General features: G+C 35.9%; 2 protein-coding genes across 2 annotated transcripts in view; both read left to right on the forward strand.

Annotated features, from left to right (window-relative positions):
- Positions 1-17,909, forward strand: part of LOC141395228 (uncharacterized) — a 76,774-nt gene that overhangs the window by 24,163 nt on the left and 34,702 nt on the right. The gene's annotated exons all lie outside the window — the stretch shown is intronic.
- Mon1 (vacuolar fusion protein MON1 homolog) lies at positions 467-2,904 on the forward strand. Its single transcript, XM_073964642.1, has 3 exons — positions 467-1,196; positions 1,269-1,622; positions 1,694-2,904. The coding sequence occupies exons 1-3, from the start codon at positions 625-627 to the stop codon at positions 2,331-2,333; spliced, it is 1,566 nt and encodes a 521-aa protein (XP_073820743.1). The 5' UTR covers positions 467-624; the 3' UTR covers positions 2,334-2,904.

Here is a 17,909-nt window from a genome sequence, read left to right on the forward strand (position 1 = left end):
TTACCATTTTTTGCCACTGCTACCATTTTTAAAGTAAAGGAACAGACCAAATGTAATGTAGCTATAACCCATAACAAAAGTGACATTAGCTGTGTTCCTTTACTTACCTGAGGTTACCATTTCTTACCATTTTTAACCTGCAAAGTGTTCCCTTACTTTTAATAGCATACAATTTATATGATAGCAGTTTACCACTTTTACCATTTTCTGCCACTGTTACCATTTTTAAAAGTAAAGGAACAGACCAATTTACAGTTGTACAACAAGAGGTTTTTTGTTGTTGCTATTCGTCGAATCGGCTACCTTATTCAATGTGCATTGGGCTTTGTAATTTTTCGTCGTCTGCTTTACACCTCATTCTTATCCTGTCGCATTATGCTTCACACCATTCTCAACCTTATTTTTGTTTTGGTTATTTTCATTTGTCGTGTAATCTGTTTTGTCCCACTCGTTCGTTGAACTCCTTATTCACCATAGTGAGCTATTGTGAGAACAATGAACAGTGAGAAAAGTGAACTCGTTTCTTGAACTGGATTATTTTTCTGTTCGCAACTGGAAAATGCATTGCTTTCTTAATTAAACGAATTAAACAATAATCCCATTATAACGAACAAAACAAGAAAAATGTCTGAAATTAATTTGGATCCGCCAACAGCCTCATCAAATTCAACAAATTCGACGGTGTTCTTCGATGCTGAAAACGACATGGACTCAGATCAAGGTGAGGTGGTCAGTTGCAATGATACAGTCACCACAGATGATCTGAATGGCCATGTAAGTGCTGGCAATGATGAAACAATTTTCAAGTCAACAACTAGTGTTTGCAGCACAACAACAGATGAGGAATTGGTGGAACAATCACAACCACCCCTAGCCAAAGCATTAGTACAAGACAGTCTGGACGATGGTAATAGTATAATGGCTCATGATCCTACATGGAAAGGCCAAAAGAAGCATATATTTATATTGAGTGAGGCTGGTAAGCCCATATATTCATTGCATGGCAACGAAGATAAGTTGGCCATTTTATTTGGTATTATTCAGGCCTTGGTTAGTTTCGTTGAGAATAGCCAAGATGCAATAACATCCATTAAAGCTAAAGATGTACAATTTGTATTCATGGTCAAGAGCAATTTGATATTTGTTGCAGCATCGAGGACACATTTAAGTGTGGCCCAATTACAAATGCAACTGAAGTAAGTTGGAATAAGTTCATATTTTTTTAAGATCCATTATTTTTAATCGTTATTCTTGTTACTACTTTCCAGCGATGTACACAATCAAATAATATCCACCCTGACCTATAGCCAATTAACAAAAATCTTCAATCAACGTAAAAATTTCGACTTGCGCCGTCTACTAGAGGGCAGTGAACGACTAATCAATAATTTGTTACTCAACGATAGCAGTGGCAAGAAAATTTCCAACAATGTTTTTGCATTTCTAACAAATTCAATACGTATCCTGCCGCTACAGTCCTCGGTGCGATCGTCCATATCACAGGCTATCAAAGAAAATTGTTCGAAAATTAAAAACTTAGTATTTGCTATACTCTTAGCTCAGAATAGATTAGTGTCATTGGTGCAAATGAAAAAGTATTCAATACATCCAGCAGATTTAAGGTAAGTTTTTTATTAATTGGATTTCTACAACAACAACATGAGGAGATAATTAATACTTTTTATTTTTCTAGGTTAATTGTTAATTTAATTGAATGTTCCGAATCATTTAAACCCTCTGAAAATTGGACACCCATATGTTTGCCTAAATTCGATATGAATGGCTACCTGCATGCACACGTCTCTTATTTGGAAGAAAATTCACCGGCTTGTCTTCTTCTACTTTCCGTGGATCGTGATGCATTTTTCGTCTTGTCCGAGGCCAAGCAATCAATAACGGAAAAACTAAAACGCTCACAATGTATTGAAGCAATTAATGAAGCTGTCTTACAAACCTCAAGAGGAAAACAACAGCTCAACTCGATTGGCATACCTGAATTAAGGCATTTTGTGTACAAACCTAAATCTGCGGCCCAAATACTTTGCTCAGAAATTATTGCTCCCTATACAAATCTAAGGGATTTTGAACGTTTAGAATCTATTTACTGTGATCTTTTGGAACGTATACGCAGCAGTAAACGCCCACTCAAGTTGATTTTGGAAACACGTAGCAATGAAGTGGCCTTGGCTTGGTCCACTGAATACTATGAACTGTTTGTGGTTTTTGATCCGTTGACACAGAAAAGTTCAGTTACCAAAGATGTGGACAAGCTAATCAAGTGGATAGAAAAAGAGTATGACACCTACTTCATACGCACACATCCGACATTTTGATTACGACTTCAATTTTTAAACAAATTGATTTAGTTTTTAAGTTCAGTGAATCAATCGAAACTATTAAGTATTCTTCTAAATTGCTATCAAATTGTGATCCAATAATGCTAAATGCAAATTGCAATTGTTTTAACATTAGATAAGTATAAGAAAATGTCAGCCACAATGTGAGAGGAGGGGGATAAGTGTAAATGTTATGTATGTAACTAGAACTACTTCGTGGCGGCACACCGATACCGTTTGAGAAACAGTTGAGTGCAAAATAATAATTGAGAGGCTTGTTTTTGTTTCGTCCTAAATTGAATTTACTTTATTATGCACGTAATTGAATTTGGATATTTTCCAAATTAATGTCGATTTTAATGTTCTCTCTACTCCCGTACCAGTCTATTATTATTTTGCGCACAACTACCGTATGTAAAGTAATATTTAAACATTGTAAAATTGTTTATTAAGTCGTAGTTATGATCAAGGTCTATGCCAGGTCGGTCAGATAAGTCCAGCTGAATATAAAACTACCAATCCGGTATAGACCTTGGTTATGCGGAATTAATAAAAAATGTATATAAAATCGTTGCCGATACAACACTTTTTTGTGGATGATGGATCATACGCCAAATCCTATTTGTCGACTTTCAGTGCCCCTTCTAAGATCAAAGGTTTTCCAAGCTATGTCTGAGTATAGCATTCTAGTGAAATTGATACAAATTCGTTTGAACTTGTTGCAATAGGAATGCAACAACTTCTGCACAGTCAATCTCGAGAGCAACGCAACAGCCTACCAATCATCTCTCCACTGCTTTTTAATCATTACCTCCAGAAGGACTTAAACTTGTAACATATGCGGACGACTCCACTATTATGGCAACAGGTTTTTAACATCTGCTCGAAGGAGGACGAAATAAATTGCTACATAAACACCTTTTCGCTGGACGCCGAACATCAAGGTCGGAGATCTGGAGATACCAACTGTCCGGAATCCTAGAATTCTTGGTGTCATTTTCGACCTCCTCACGTTGTCCAAAAATACAACCCCCGTTAAAACGAAGGTTCAAAAAAGGAATAAAGCACGTCCTGGAGTAAGGACAAGGATGTCCTGCTGACTACATATAAAGCAGTAAGTCGCTCAGTGCTAAAATACGCTGTCCCAGTTTGAACATAGTTTTTAAGCAATGCAAGGTGAAGAGCTCTTCAGATCACTCAGTTCCGGATGTGTCCTGATGTCGAGTGTGGATCATCTTCATCAGGAGGCAAGGATGGTGTCACTATCCTTACACATATAATTAATCCACATACTCTCACAAATCCCTGCCAACATTTTTTGAATTTTTGGAAAATTGTTCGATCAGATGAATCTTCTGTTATTCCTAACGACGATCATTTGACGATTGTTTACATTTTTTCTTATCGATCGTCCTAGCTAGAGTTGTTTAGTTCCTGAACGAACTAGTTCCAAGGAACTATTCCGGACAAGGAACTATTGGAACTATATCCGGCTATTTCATTTATATAGTTCCTTTAGTTCGTATAGTTCCAGCCGTGCATATAATTCCTTTCATTTGCATAATTAATTTTCTTTATTTACTTCTACACTCACTTCGATCTTTCACGTTCGGTTCCTTCATCATTCAGATGCGGCCGCTAGGTTAAATAAACGTAAGTCACATCCTCGTTACATCGCTGCAATTTATTTATTTGTATGTCAATTCATCCACCAGAAGATGAAAACACAAAGAAAGAGAAAGATTTGTTAAACTTCTGCACTCTCGGAACTATTTTGAAAGAAGGAAATAAAAAGAACGACGAAAGAGAAAGATTCATTGAACTATATCGGTCTTGGAACTATTTGGAACGAAGGAAATAGAAAGAACGATGAAAGGAAAGATTCATTGAAATATATCGCTCTCGGAACTATTTGGAACTATTGAACTATATTAAGGAACTAGTTCCTTTTCCCAAAAGGAACTAGAAAGATCGATCCGCTCCAGGAACTAGGTTGCCCAACTCTAGTCCTAGCGAATAATATAAAACACTTCTTAAATCGGAACAGACGATTAAAAAATTTCATGAAATTAGTCGTTCTTAGTTCGAATTCCTCATTACGCCAATTTCATGATTTTACTCTAGTATGGAACTCGATCTAGAAACGCATAATTACATGAATTTCATTCAATGAAATCACTCTAGTGTGGACCGAGACTTACTGATATTTTTGATTTGGTTGTATACATATATGTATGTACATAATTCTCATATACAATTTTTGCATAACTTTTATATAAATGTCACGTATGAGTACGAGTATTGGCAAACACAAAACATGTCCAGGTTATGCCAATTTTAACTAATTCCATTGCGCTCATCGAAGCGCCGAAAATCGGCACTTTTCGGGTACCAAAATCGGCAAAATCGGCAGAAATTTTTCAAAATCGGCAAAAAATCGGCAAATTAAATAACGTTTTTTTCAGCTCAAATTATTGTTATATTTAATAAGCATAAGTAAAAAAATAACATTTTAAGTGCAACAAAACAATTAACAATTCATAAACCAAGGCAATAATTCAAAATATGTATGTATGAATATAAATGGTTTTACCATATGCATATGTAGTATATATTTATAAGTACGTGTATGTATATATGAAATCAATATATTTTCAATTCAGTCAAGCTAAACAAAACGTATCAAAATATTGTCTTAAGAGGTTATTAATAAGGTGATTGTTTTTATACCCTCAGCATTTATGCTAACGAGGGTATATAAACTTTCATACGGGCAAAAGGTACCTCATCGAAATAATGGTTTTGGACCCCAAGTATGTTTGGACGAAATGTGTTTCAGACAATTTGGAGTCGATTTAGCAATGTCCCGTCTGTCTGTCTGGCTGACTCTCCCACAAAAGTTCGAAAATGTTCGGAAAATTTGTGCGTACGATAACTCTTGAAGGGAGTAACCTATTTGGTCCATACTTTACACATCGTGAAATGTCTACCAGACTTAGATGAGGTTCCAATACGTACTCAATCGGTCCACTCCTTCGGGAACCTCCCACACAAAAGTCCAAAAATGTTCGGAAAAATTGTACGCGCGATAACTCTTGAAAGGAGTGACTGATTTAGTCGATGATTCAGTCCTAATATGTCTACAAGATATAGATTAGGTACGAATATGGACTCTATTTGTCTATTCCTTCGGGTACCTCCCACACTAAATTTCGTATAAGTTTTTTTTAAGACCTGTAGTGCGATTCTGTAACTTTTTTTAATAACGAACCGACATCGGTAGTTAACGAAAATATTCGGTTGAGTTAACGAATGTGCTATTCTGTAACTTTATGTTAACGATTGTAGAAATCGTTAACTTATACCGACGAAAATCGATAGGAAGGAAATGTCAAATATTATATTTTAATATTAATTATAATATATTTTGAAGCTGAAAACATTATTTCGTCGCGAGTACAAAACATAAAGCGTTTAAGAAGGAAACAATTCAGATTTTTGAAGGAATTTGGCTCAAATGTGTGTCGTTTGGATGAATACGGATGCCAGTAAAGAAGGATTTCTTAAGATGTTTTTATTGTGTGTGTGATTTAAAAGTAATAAAAGTGATAAAACCATCATTAATCTTTTTTAAAAGCGCAGTTGTATTTTTTAATTAAAAGTTGGGATCATATTTTGGGTTGTAGCGCTCTGTATGGAAATTCAGCTTTGATATTTGACATGACTTAAGCCCCTTCAGTGATCGTGGATCCACGTTACCGTCATTTGAGTTTATATATTCAAATATTCAATTCGCGCCCACATTAAATGAAATTTCTCATAGCGGAGAGTATGAAAAGTTCGAAAATCCATGCTTATACGCCATTTTTAGTATTCTGATTGTTAGTGATGCTGACTTAAAATATGTAAGATTATCACAGAACAAAGTGGGTTATTGTAATAATATTCACGTGTTGGCCTCAATGCTAAATTAAAGCCAACGAAAGCCTCCTAGAAAGATAGTGTTACGGACATTGGTATAGGTCTTACATAGCAGTACCACACTTGAGTTCTTTTGAAGCATTAGATAACGTTTTTCCTCTTTAGTAAGTAAAACAAAGGTTAGCGTAGTCTTCATATGTAGGATAGCATGGGGCAGCTTCGCCACTGTTGCGCCTTCGCCAGCGCCGATTTAATTGATGCTACATGAAGGTGGTCTAAAGGAAATTTATGAGTTAATCGAAGATCAAAGAGAACTTTGATGATCTTTATGCAGATTCAATAAAATCGGCGCTGGCGAAAGCACAACAGTGGCGAAGCTGACCCATGTTATCATACATAGTTAACCCTTATGTAAACGCTTTAAGAAGATTTTTCTCAATAAGGCAGAATTTACCTTGTGTACACTCCTCATTAACATAACATATGCTCATATAAAAACGCCGTTTTTAAAAGAAATCAACAAAATATTGCAATTACTGTCGTTAAGACTTAACAACAACTTTTTTTTGGTTGTTAACTTAACAATAATTTTCGGTAATTAACGACAAAATTTACCGACAAAATTTGTTAAAATTGGTATACAGAATAGCACTTACCGAAAATTATCGTTATCTACCGACATTCGTCGTTAATTCTGTCGTTAAGGAGTTACAGAATCGCACTACTGAGGCCCAATTCCGTTTCTATGAAAATGTAAAATGAAAACTTTTACAAAGGAGAAAACTGTCAAATGAAAAAAATTATAAAGGAAATATTTTTCATTTCAATTTTTCATAGAACAAGAATCTAGCCCCTGCTCTCGAATCACTTCGATTTTGGTTGAAACAATTTGAATACGCTGCCTCCATTACGACGGTAAAAGCTTTTTCAGGGGCATGTCCATACTTCTTGAGAATATAGCCCGAGAGGTGTAAACACCCCTATGGCACCAAATGTAGTGGCTGTAGAGCACGATAATTCTCGAACTGATCAACCGATTCCAAAAGTTAAACGATGACCCACTGAAATGACTAATGGGCGCGATATCTATCCAAACGATATAACTCTCAAAATAAAATCCACTTCCCTAATGGACTATGTGGGTTCATTCCTTTAAGTACCACCTCCACAACACTTTTGAATTTAAATTTTAATCCACATTTTTCGGCAAGTTAAAATGTCTAAAAATGGCCACATAATTCTGAAAAGACCTTAAAAACATTCGATCTGTCCGTAGAAGAATTCAATTCAGTTTCAATGAGTGTATACCTCTGTCAGCAAAGCCGACTGACACTTTCTTACTAGTTGTATTGGAATTTTGAAATGTTGGTTTACAATTAAATTAAATTTATGTAATAAATATTTGAATTAAAGTTTTGTAACAAATCATTTTTAATGACAACATTATAACAGTTAGACTTATTTAATTTTAAGTAGTCTTTAGTAAAGAGAATTCCTTCCATCGAGTCCCTAACTAATCGATCTCGGCACTTGTTTTTATTTAAATGTACTTGGCTAGAAACTCTTTCCACATTTGCTGAAGAATGTGGCAAGACTAAAACAATTTTAATAAATTTGGACAAAATATTAAATAATGATTCAGAATTTGCACATATTAATTCACACATTGTTTTCCAAAATTCTAGCAACTCTACGTTTTTATCTTTAAACAAATTTTTGAAATTTAAACGTGAAAGTTCGCGTGATTCTTGCTTTTCATTTATGTTTATAAAGCATTCGTATTCCTTTATAATGTCGAAAAATGAATCTTGTGTGCCATTTACTACACTGTGTGTAATTTTTTGAGTCATGTTTTATTAACCATATTCTGACTCCACAGTGTGATAGAACACAAAAAACGAGAAGACACGTGTCTCGCCGTTTTTCCCTATCTCATCAACTTTCGCGGTTATAGGCCTCCAAAGGTTTGAGGCTTTGATGTAAAAAGGGTCATTTAGTCAGGGCTATATCTTCTAAACCGTTAGGAAATTTGAATTGATCTCAGAGGCACAGTTGTAGCTCTTGTCTTAAAGAACAAAAATTGTGAACACATATAATCCATCAAACTTCATCTGCAAGGTCAAAATCGCTATGGTCAAATTTCTTTTAAAATTTTGTCTCAAGTTTTGTTATACAGCTATCAAACCGATCAAATTTGAAGCAAACAACCAACTACAAAAATGTACCTCAGATCTCAAAAAACATCTTTCTAGAATATGTGAAGTCTGTAGAAATGGATCTTAATGGTCCAAATAGAAAAACAATTTCGATTTTTAACCTCTTTTCTCGGCTTCTGCTCCATAGATACTAAACCGTTCAAAATTCAAGACAACAATCAACCACAATATTGTAGCAAAGTCATCAGTAAATAACTTTCTGGAACATACGAAATGTCTATGAACGGTTCTTAATGGTAAAAATAGCAAAAATCTTTTGAAAATATCCAATTCTTATACTTTTTTCCCCAACTCTGGTCCAAAGATACGCAACCGGCCAAAAATTAAGGATACCGTCAACCACAAAAATATACCTAAGATTTCAATAAACGACTTTTTAGAACATACGAAGATTCTAGGAATGATTTTTAGGCCTGAAATTCACGAACAATTAAATTATTTTTAACATTCCCCCTGTTCAGGTTTGGAAATAACAAACTGTTAAAAACTCAAGAAAATTTGACAGGTTTGTTATTTACGGACCTGAACAGGAAAGAATGATCTAAGATAATCGAATTTTGAGCTTCAAGAATCGTTCCTAGAATATTCATTTGTTCTAGAAACTTGTTTGTTAAAATCTAATGTACATTTCTGTGGTTGACTGTATCCTTAATTTTTGGGCGGTTGCGTATCTTTGGACCAGAGTCGGAGAAAAAAGTATAAAAATTGGATATTTTCAAACAATTTTTGCTATTTTTACAATTAAGAACTGTTCATAGACATTTTGCATGTTCCAGAAAGTTGTTTATTGATGTCTCTGCTACACTATTGTCGTTGATTGTTTCCTTAAAATTTTGAACGGTTTAGTATCTATGGAGCAGAAGCCGAGAAAAGAGGATAAAAATCGCAATTGTTTTGCTATTTTGGCCATTAAGATCCGTTTCTACAGTGTTCGTATATTCTAGAAAGATGTTTATTGAGATCTGAGGTACATTTTTGTAATCGGTTGTTTGCTTCAAATTTGATCGGCTTGATAGCTGTATAACAAAACTTGAGACGAAATTTAAAAAAAAAATTGACCATAGCGATTTTGACCTTGCAGATGAAGTTTGATGGATTATATGTGTTCACAATGTTTGTTCTTTAAGACAAGAGTTACAACTTTGCCTCTGAGATAAATTCAAATTTTCTAACGGTTTAGAAGATATAGCCCTGACTAAATGACCCTTTTTACATCAAAGCCTCAAATGTTTGGAGGACTATAACCGCGAAAGTTGATGATACACGAAAAAACGGCGAGACACGTGTACTTTCATTTTTGGTCTTCTATCACGCTGGGGTGTCAGAATATGGTTAATAATTTTCGTGTTGCACAGTGTTATAAAACTTTGATTTATTGAAGCTAGGCACTTAAATTTATTTTCAAAATTAAACCGCTTCAAAATCTGACCACAAAGTTCAATGTAAAAGTTTCTGCAGTTTTTAATTATTTCCACTAACCCACTTTTCGACAATTTCGTTTTTTGAACAATTTCCTTGGCGTATATACTGAAGTACACGTTATGGTAATCAAGAAAATTCAAACTGTTTTTATAAAATGTTAAACAAATATTATTATTTTTTATTTTTGCCTTATTAAGGCGAAGGCCATTTATAGTGATATTTAATTAATTCTCTTTCGAGTTGAGCTGTTAGGCCTTTAGAGATACATTGAAAAATTAGGAGTCTACCGAAGTCCCACGCATCCAACCATTACACTACGTTTCACGGGTGGTAAATCCGATCTTCAGGTGTATTAGGATGTTGTTTTTGTGGCAGACGAAGGCAAAGCTTGGTAACTGGTATATATATCGAACTTCATTAGATAAGTGTATATGCGAAATTATGTCAGTTAATTGAAACTCCAAACTTTTCCTATAGTCCTGCTTGGTAATCCCATTTTTCAATGTTCACAAATACTATGGTAAGTTTTATTCCTACATCATTAGTAATTGCTCTTCTATATCAGAAGATTTTATTTTTTGATCATCAATTATTGTCTACTAAAGTTTTGACAAGTTGATGGTGGCTTAGAACGCTAAGACGCCGGCAACCTTGACACTCAGTTGTCGGAGACCCAGGTTCGAATCCCAGCCTGGCTCATGCTGAAATTATTTTTTATTTTTGCCTTATTAAGGCGAAGGCCATTTATAGTGATATTTAATTAATTCTCTTTCGAGTTGAGCTGTTAGGCCTTTATTATTATTATTAATCAAACTACTCTTGACGATATAGTTGTCTTCGTTATTGTACCAAATTAGTTCTAGTAAGCACAATTTTCATACAAAATGGAAATTTTATGTGAACAAGTTGCCTTAACTAAAAATCGGCATTTTAGGGGTAAAAATCGGCAAATCGGCATTTCTATTTTTTTGAACTAAAAATCGGCAAATCTGGCATCACTGCCTACAACAACATAAGGAATCAGGGCTTCGGAGTCGGAGTCTGGAGTCGGAGTCTAGCAAATTTTGCTGGAGTCGGAGTCGGAGCCGGAGTGGTGAAAAAAAGCTCGACTCCGACTCCGGGCAACAATCTGTTCTACATTTATCAAAATTTGTCAAATCAATTTAATTTATTTAAATTATCATAGTTAAAAAAAAAAAACTCTTAATCTCTATTTTGACTACAAAATGCATATCGGAAGCATTTTTGGGTCAATTCATTGGAATAATGTTTGCATGCTCCAAATATACTTGGGGAATACCTTTTAGAAGATTTACAGGTCATTTTAAGGAAGACTCTCTGGTCTTCTCTTCTCTTGTTTTTTTTATACCCTCAGCCTTTATGCTATGAAGGGTATATACACTTTCATACGGGCAAAATGTGCCTCATCGAAATAATGGTTTTAGACCACAAGTATGTTTGGACGAAATGTGTTTCAGACAATTTGGAGTCGATTGAGCAATGTCCGTCCGTCTGTCTGTCTGGCTGGCTGGAGCGCACGATAACTCTCGAAGGGATGAACCGATTCGGTTCAAATTTTGGCTTTCGTAATATTTTGTCGAAACTTAGTTTAAGTTCGAAGATGAGCTATATCGGTCCACTGCTTCCGGTACCTCCCCCACAAAGTTCGAAAATGTTCGGAAAATTTGTACGCACGATAACTCTTGAAGGGTGTAACCGATTTGGTCCATACTTTGCCCATTGTGGAGCGTGTACCAGACTTAGATCAGGTTTTAATATGGACTCAATCGGTCCACTCCGTCGGGTACCTCCCACACAAAATTTTGGAAAAGTTCAGTTTAGGAACATCTCTCGAATCGCTTTGATTTTTGCTTTAGCAACTTGTATTCACTGCCCTCCATACGACGGTATAAGTTTCATCAGGGGCAAGTCCATACTTCCTGAGAAAATAGCCTGAAAGTTGCAAAAAAACCCTATGACACCGTGTGAGGAGGTTGGAGGGCAAAATAACTCTCGAACAGGTCTGCCGATTCGGTCCAAAGTTTGGCCTTAGTAATATTTTGTCCAAACATAGTTTAAGTTCGAAGATAAACCATATCGGTCCACTCCTTCAGGTACCTCCCCCACAAAAGTTCAAAAATGTTCGGAAAAATTGTGCGTACGATAACTCTTGAAGAGAGTGGCCGAATTGGTCCATACTTTACACATCCTAATATATCTACCAGATATAGATCAGGTTCAAATATGGACTATATTTGTCCACTCCATCCAGTACCTCCCACTCAAAATTTCGGATACATGTTCACTTTAAGACCTGCTTTCGAATCACTTTGATTTTTGTTGAAGCAACTTGCATTCGCTGCCTCAATTGCGATGGTAAAAGTTGTTTCAGGGGCAAGTTCATACTTCTTGAGCTAACATCCCTGAAGTTCTAAAAAACCCCTATGGTACCATATATAGTGGCTGGAGATCCATTCTTTTTAGTATCTCCTCCGCAAAACTTTTGATATTAAATCCTAATCAACATTTTTGTCAGTTCAAACGCCCAAAATTCTTAAAACTCCCTAAATACATGCGTTTTTTGGAAAAGAATTGTTTCAATATACACAGGCTGAGGGTATATCTCTGTCGGCAAAGCCGACTGATACTTTTTTACTTGTTTTATTAGAAGTCATTTATGTCTGCTGTAAAAGATCCTGTTGGACTTCTACGAAAGGCCTTGTAGTACTTTAAGGGAAGTCATACGAAAGACTTACCACGGTGCCCCTTAACCAAATTTATGGGCCGATTCCGTACAGCGAGGCGAGTCGTGTCGCGTTGCGAAATGCAATTTTTCGATTCCGTATGGAAATATCGCCTGACGTCGTCAAATTTTGTCGCCGAAATGTTCATTTTCCGGCGACAACAAATTAGCTGTCGCCGTACATTTTTACTAACGAATAAAAATAAAATAAAAAAAATAATAAAAATAACTTGTTATCGACGATTATTTTCTACCGCTGTACGTAGTGCATTTTTTAAATTTTGTCACAGAGACGATAGACGACGCGACATGACTCGCCTCGCTGTACGGAATCGGCCCATTAAATGGAAGGAGCTTACACCTGAGAAGTTTTCGCGGTTTCTGAAACTGCAATAGCCGGAGGGCTTTTTTAAATAAATCGCGGTCAAACTTCCCACTTAAAGGGTTTTTTTATATTTTCACGATTTTGCTTGAAAACCGCAAGTCCTATGGAAATGGGTGTAAAGAAAATGTTGTAGCAGTGAAAATGTTCTCTGCACTGACTGTATCGCCTCTTTATAAAACTATACCATGACTACAATTTACCAACTTAAACGTATATATCTCAAAAATGGTAGAACCTAGGAAAATATTACCAAAGTCAGTCTTGAAGAGAATTTCCACAGCTGTATGATTTTCTCCAGTCCCATTTCGATAAGACTTGCCGTTCCCAAGCAAAATGGTGAAAACCTAACAATAAAAACCTAAAAATGTGACCTAAACTTATATATCTCAAAAATGGTAAAACCTACGAAATTGTAAAGGTCAATCCTCTAGTGAATTTTTGCAGAAACAATATTTTCTTTAGCCTCATTTCGATAGGACTTACCGTTTTCAAGCAAAATCGTGAAAACATAAAAAAACCCTAAAAATGTGAACTTCAAGTAACCTTAACCACGAAAGTGTATGTTAAGAGGGGAAATAGGCTATTTTGGTCTTCCATCACGATGCGGTGTTAAATAATCGTTAATTTTCCATAACTCAAAAAATTACAAAGAGTGTTACACGGCGTTTATATTATAGCCTTTTGCAGGGTTAACCTTGTTTTTTGAAATATAAGCAATGGAATTGACATTTAAAACCCAGTCGGTTTATTAAATCCGGTTATATATAAACGGGGAATTACCCGACAGTAATTATGGTAATTTGATATGTCGAGTCTCATTGGATACATAAGTCAAATTCGGAAAATTGTAAATATACTCGTATGTTGGTGTTTAGGTAGAGAAACCTTGTAACGATACCGTCCGATTGCAGTTGCTTTGATGGGGTTTGCTACATGTTCTGAAGTGTGAAGTATACTGAAGTGCTTGTTACTTTGTATTTGGTATTGTCAACGAAAAAAAAAAAAAAACAAAAAACCAAGGTCTAGTATAAGGTCGGCCAATAAGCCCAGCTGACTATTATGTTTGATGTCAAAAACATTATTGTGATTTAAAATACAAAGGAACTAAAATCATAATAATGTAAAATCTATTATGTTTGTTGTCAAATGTTGTTAACAGAACTCTGAATGGCCAACTGTATAAACTGTGCAAAAAACTATGTTTTGGTATCCTCCCAATGCACTATAGGTCAAACGGCCCATTTTATTGGCCAAAAGTCTTAAAGTTAAAACAAGTATTTGGTTTAAGTTAATATAGCGTTTTTAGATTCAGGGGGAAAAATGAAACAACGTGGGCCAAAAAATTAACCCTTTATGGACCAAATACACAACTGGTACCTTAACCCTTTGGGGACAAAAACTGGAAGGTCTGTTATTTGTCTACAGAATTGAAGGCATCGACGTCCGATAAGTTCAGAAGCTTTTTTGTTGTGTTTCGTTTTAGTTTTAATGTGAATATGCCTTAAGAGTATTACCTTGAAAATCCCACAATATGATGTGACATATTTTGACTATAACTGTATATATTTATAAAAGATTTGTACTTAATTTGACTTTAGAACACAGCAGAATGCTGTAGACTTCAATTTGGCTAACATTATTTGGTAATAGGTTTAACCCTGACTTCAAAAAAATCTCTATTATGGAAAATATGGTAACCTAAAAAAGTTGTATAATTCTTGTCGAGCAAATTTACGCAAAATCACATAAAATTTTCTGCATTCGGCACGAGTTAATGAACCAATATCAATATTCACTTTCATTGCCGAACGTTGCCGACACTTTAAAAGCGTACATAACCTCAAAATGTTCTACTTTCTTCGAAAATTCAAAGTTAACACCCATTTAATAACTATTTATACACATAAATGATGATAGGAGGGTATTTTTGATAAATAGATATCGAATACCTTCTAATCAAATCGTTACTTATGCTAATATTGTGATTTTGTTTCACCCTGAACGTATACAAGTAAACATATTTTGTTAACAAGTTTTTAAAGATATTTGGATAATACATATTTGGCAGCCTGCCATGCAACGGTATAATTTCTCATACAAAAACAAAATTTCTTTTTATTATATTTGAAGTGTTTCTTACAAGAAAGTAACACAAAACAAATGAAAATACAAAGTGCGAAATCTGACTTTTGGCCAGTAAAATGGGCTGTTTGACCTATAGTGCAATGTAATGTATCTTGAAAGTTCAAACTGAAATGACTGTAATATAAGTTGTGAATTTTATTTTATCTATTTTCGGAGTCGACTCCGGAGTTGGAGTCGGAGTCGAGAAATAAATTGGACTGGAGTCGGAGTCTGACCAAAAATGGCTCGACTCCGAAGCCTTGTAAGGAATAATTAAAAATCATAACAAAGCAGAATAGAAAATAAAAACATTAAAAATTAAAGGCAAAAATTGAAAAAAAAACACAGAAGAATGAAAAAGAAATGCCTTTTGTTCTATTTTTTTTTTTCTAAAAAGTGGTTTTCTTTTTTCTTTATATTTTGATCTTCTAAAAATCTTCCATATGATTTGTCTGTGATTTTGGTCGCGATTCGCCATCCGGACAAAAGTAATTTATTTTGGGGACTCTCAGAAGAGTTTCAGGCGAGCTCTATCGCGATCAAATTGATCTTCGTGGAGAATCGGGAATTATCTTTAGGCGATTGAAAATGTTTTGGAAATTGTTGCAATCTACTCAAAGCAATGCTATTCGTACCTCAATCGTATGTGTCCAGATGACGAGTATGGATCATCTGCACAAGGCTGTCTCCTCAGCACCAGTGCAGCAATATAAAGTGTTGCTCACTGGACAGTTCTTGCTGGCATGCCATCAGCCAACAGGACCCATTCCCTCGACACATCCGGAAAGACATCCGGCGATACAGCCCCAACATCCAGGAAGTCGATCCATCGGACTTCGACCGATTGTCATTAGTTGCATCGCTGAGGACGCTTTATACCCGAACAGTCCAGCAAGCTGTATCGCGTCCTACAATGGAAGTCTACCATGGGTCATAAGATCAACTCTAGTACAATTGAAATCTGGCTTCAAAAGTGCTGAACGCCATCTCCACATATGTAAGTCTAGGACTCAACCAGAAAAACCCGTGTGATTGGACTGTGTTGCCGGCGTAAGACTTATAAAAAGCCATTGATACTGTCAAGCATTCTGGCTAAGTTTCTAACGTTGGATAATTAATTATCAGGGCAATCATGAATAAAAATTCCGTGCGGACTTTTTTTCTGCCTTTCCCCAATTTTACAATTTTTTACTCCCATATTTATGTTCAAAAAGAGAATATTTTTGTCGATTCGGGGAAAATATTCCTTAATTAAGTGATTCTAGTATGTAGTGTTTCAACATTTTAAAATATTGATTTTAAAGGTTATCCGGTTCTGGTTCCTACGTATTACTTAGCTGGATTTTTACAGAACATTTGTTCCATAAGCTGCTGTATTTTCCCAATCTGGGATATGTAGATTTCTGATGTCTCGTTTCACTTGTTCGCTCCAACGAAGCTTTGGCCTTCCAGATCTGTGTGAACCTCCATGCATGCGGCCCTTATTTATACGCCTTTTTTGTGGGTTCATCTTCACTCATTCTTATGACATGACATAGCCATCGCAATCCTTGTATATCGATTTGTTCAACTATATTGATGTCGTTGTATAGTTCATACAGCCGATATTCGCCGTCAACGCACATTGGCCCTTAGATCTTTCGAAGAATTTTTCTCTCCAACTGCCTTATCTGCTTGCGCAAGTACCCATGCTTCGGAACCATACATTAGCATGGACAGTATCAGTGTACAGACTCAAAAATTGTGCAATCACACTGTATCTCTGTACTGACTGTGTGACTGCATTATTGTGAATGATATTCAAGCCTGCCTCATAGGCTCGTTGATGTAGAGCAGTGATGGCCAAAAACACACATTTGCAGATTATGACTTGCGCTAGTGTGAGTGGAAACGTAAACAATGCATTAACCGAATGAATGTGTTTACAGTGTACGTGTGTGTCGTATGCCCGCGGGCATAGGAAAGTTGTTGTTGGTGGCCATCTCTGATGTAGAGGCTCTTTGTCAGCATCCCAAGTGTTGCCGGCCAGGGACTTAAGGACCTTGTTCCTACTTTTGACATTATCGCAAAAAGCTGTGGCTGGCGCGGACGACTTGAACATGCTATCAAATATTACACCCAATAAGTGGTCGGAATCATTACACCAGTGGGAGCCTCATTTCAGTTCTTCAAGTGGTGAACAGTGTGGCAGTGGATTTGACGGCGGATATTTTCATTTTCCTCAGATGGAAGAAGTGCACTAGGTCATCTATGTAGACATTTAACCCATCATATATATCATCGACGATAGGACCCGACTCCAAAGTCGTACAATCATTCGCATACATTACAATCTCTATGCCGCCTGCAAGATGTGGAATTTCAGAAAGGTAGAGGTTAAACATCATGACTTTTTCGTCTCAACACCAGTTTTGGTGCAGTCTTCTACTCATATATATGTGGATATGGCGTGTAATGCTTTTGTGGTACAGTGCATTTTCCATGTTGATGTTGGGCAACTAGGCAACGTCTTTGCCTCCAGCCTGTGTGAATTGAAACACCCCAGTTGTTCAAGAAATAGCAATTGTCTACATTGACATAGTTATGTAACTAGTTACTCATTGATCCTAGTTACTTTACACCCAAAAATGGCACACAAAATAGCATATAGCCTGCTTTTGTCACTGGAAATGGGCTTCCCTGCCTACCATGTTAATTCACTAGTTACTGGTAATGCGGAGTGTAACCTATTGAATATTTTATAGACTACCGATGGATAGTGT

The sequence above is a fragment of the Musca autumnalis genome, unplaced genomic scaffold (assembly GCF_047663935.1).
Source record: "Musca autumnalis isolate F117 unplaced genomic scaffold, ASM4766393v1 scaffold_2, whole genome shotgun sequence".
Classification (NCBI taxonomy): Eukaryota; Metazoa; Arthropoda; class Insecta; order Diptera; family Muscidae; genus Musca; species Musca autumnalis.

Coding starts and splice junctions, on each gene's coding strand:
- Mon1 (XM_073964642.1), top strand. CDS start 625: ATGTCTGAAATTAATTTGGATCCGCCAACAGCCTCATCAAATTCAACA. Junction 1,197..1,268: donor CAATTACAAATGCAACTGAA/GTAAGTTGGAAT, acceptor ACTACTTTCCAG/CGATGTACACAATCAAATAA. Junction 1,623..1,693: donor ATACATCCAGCAGATTTAAG/GTAAGTTTTTTA, acceptor TTATTTTTCTAG/GTTAATTGTTAATTTAATTG.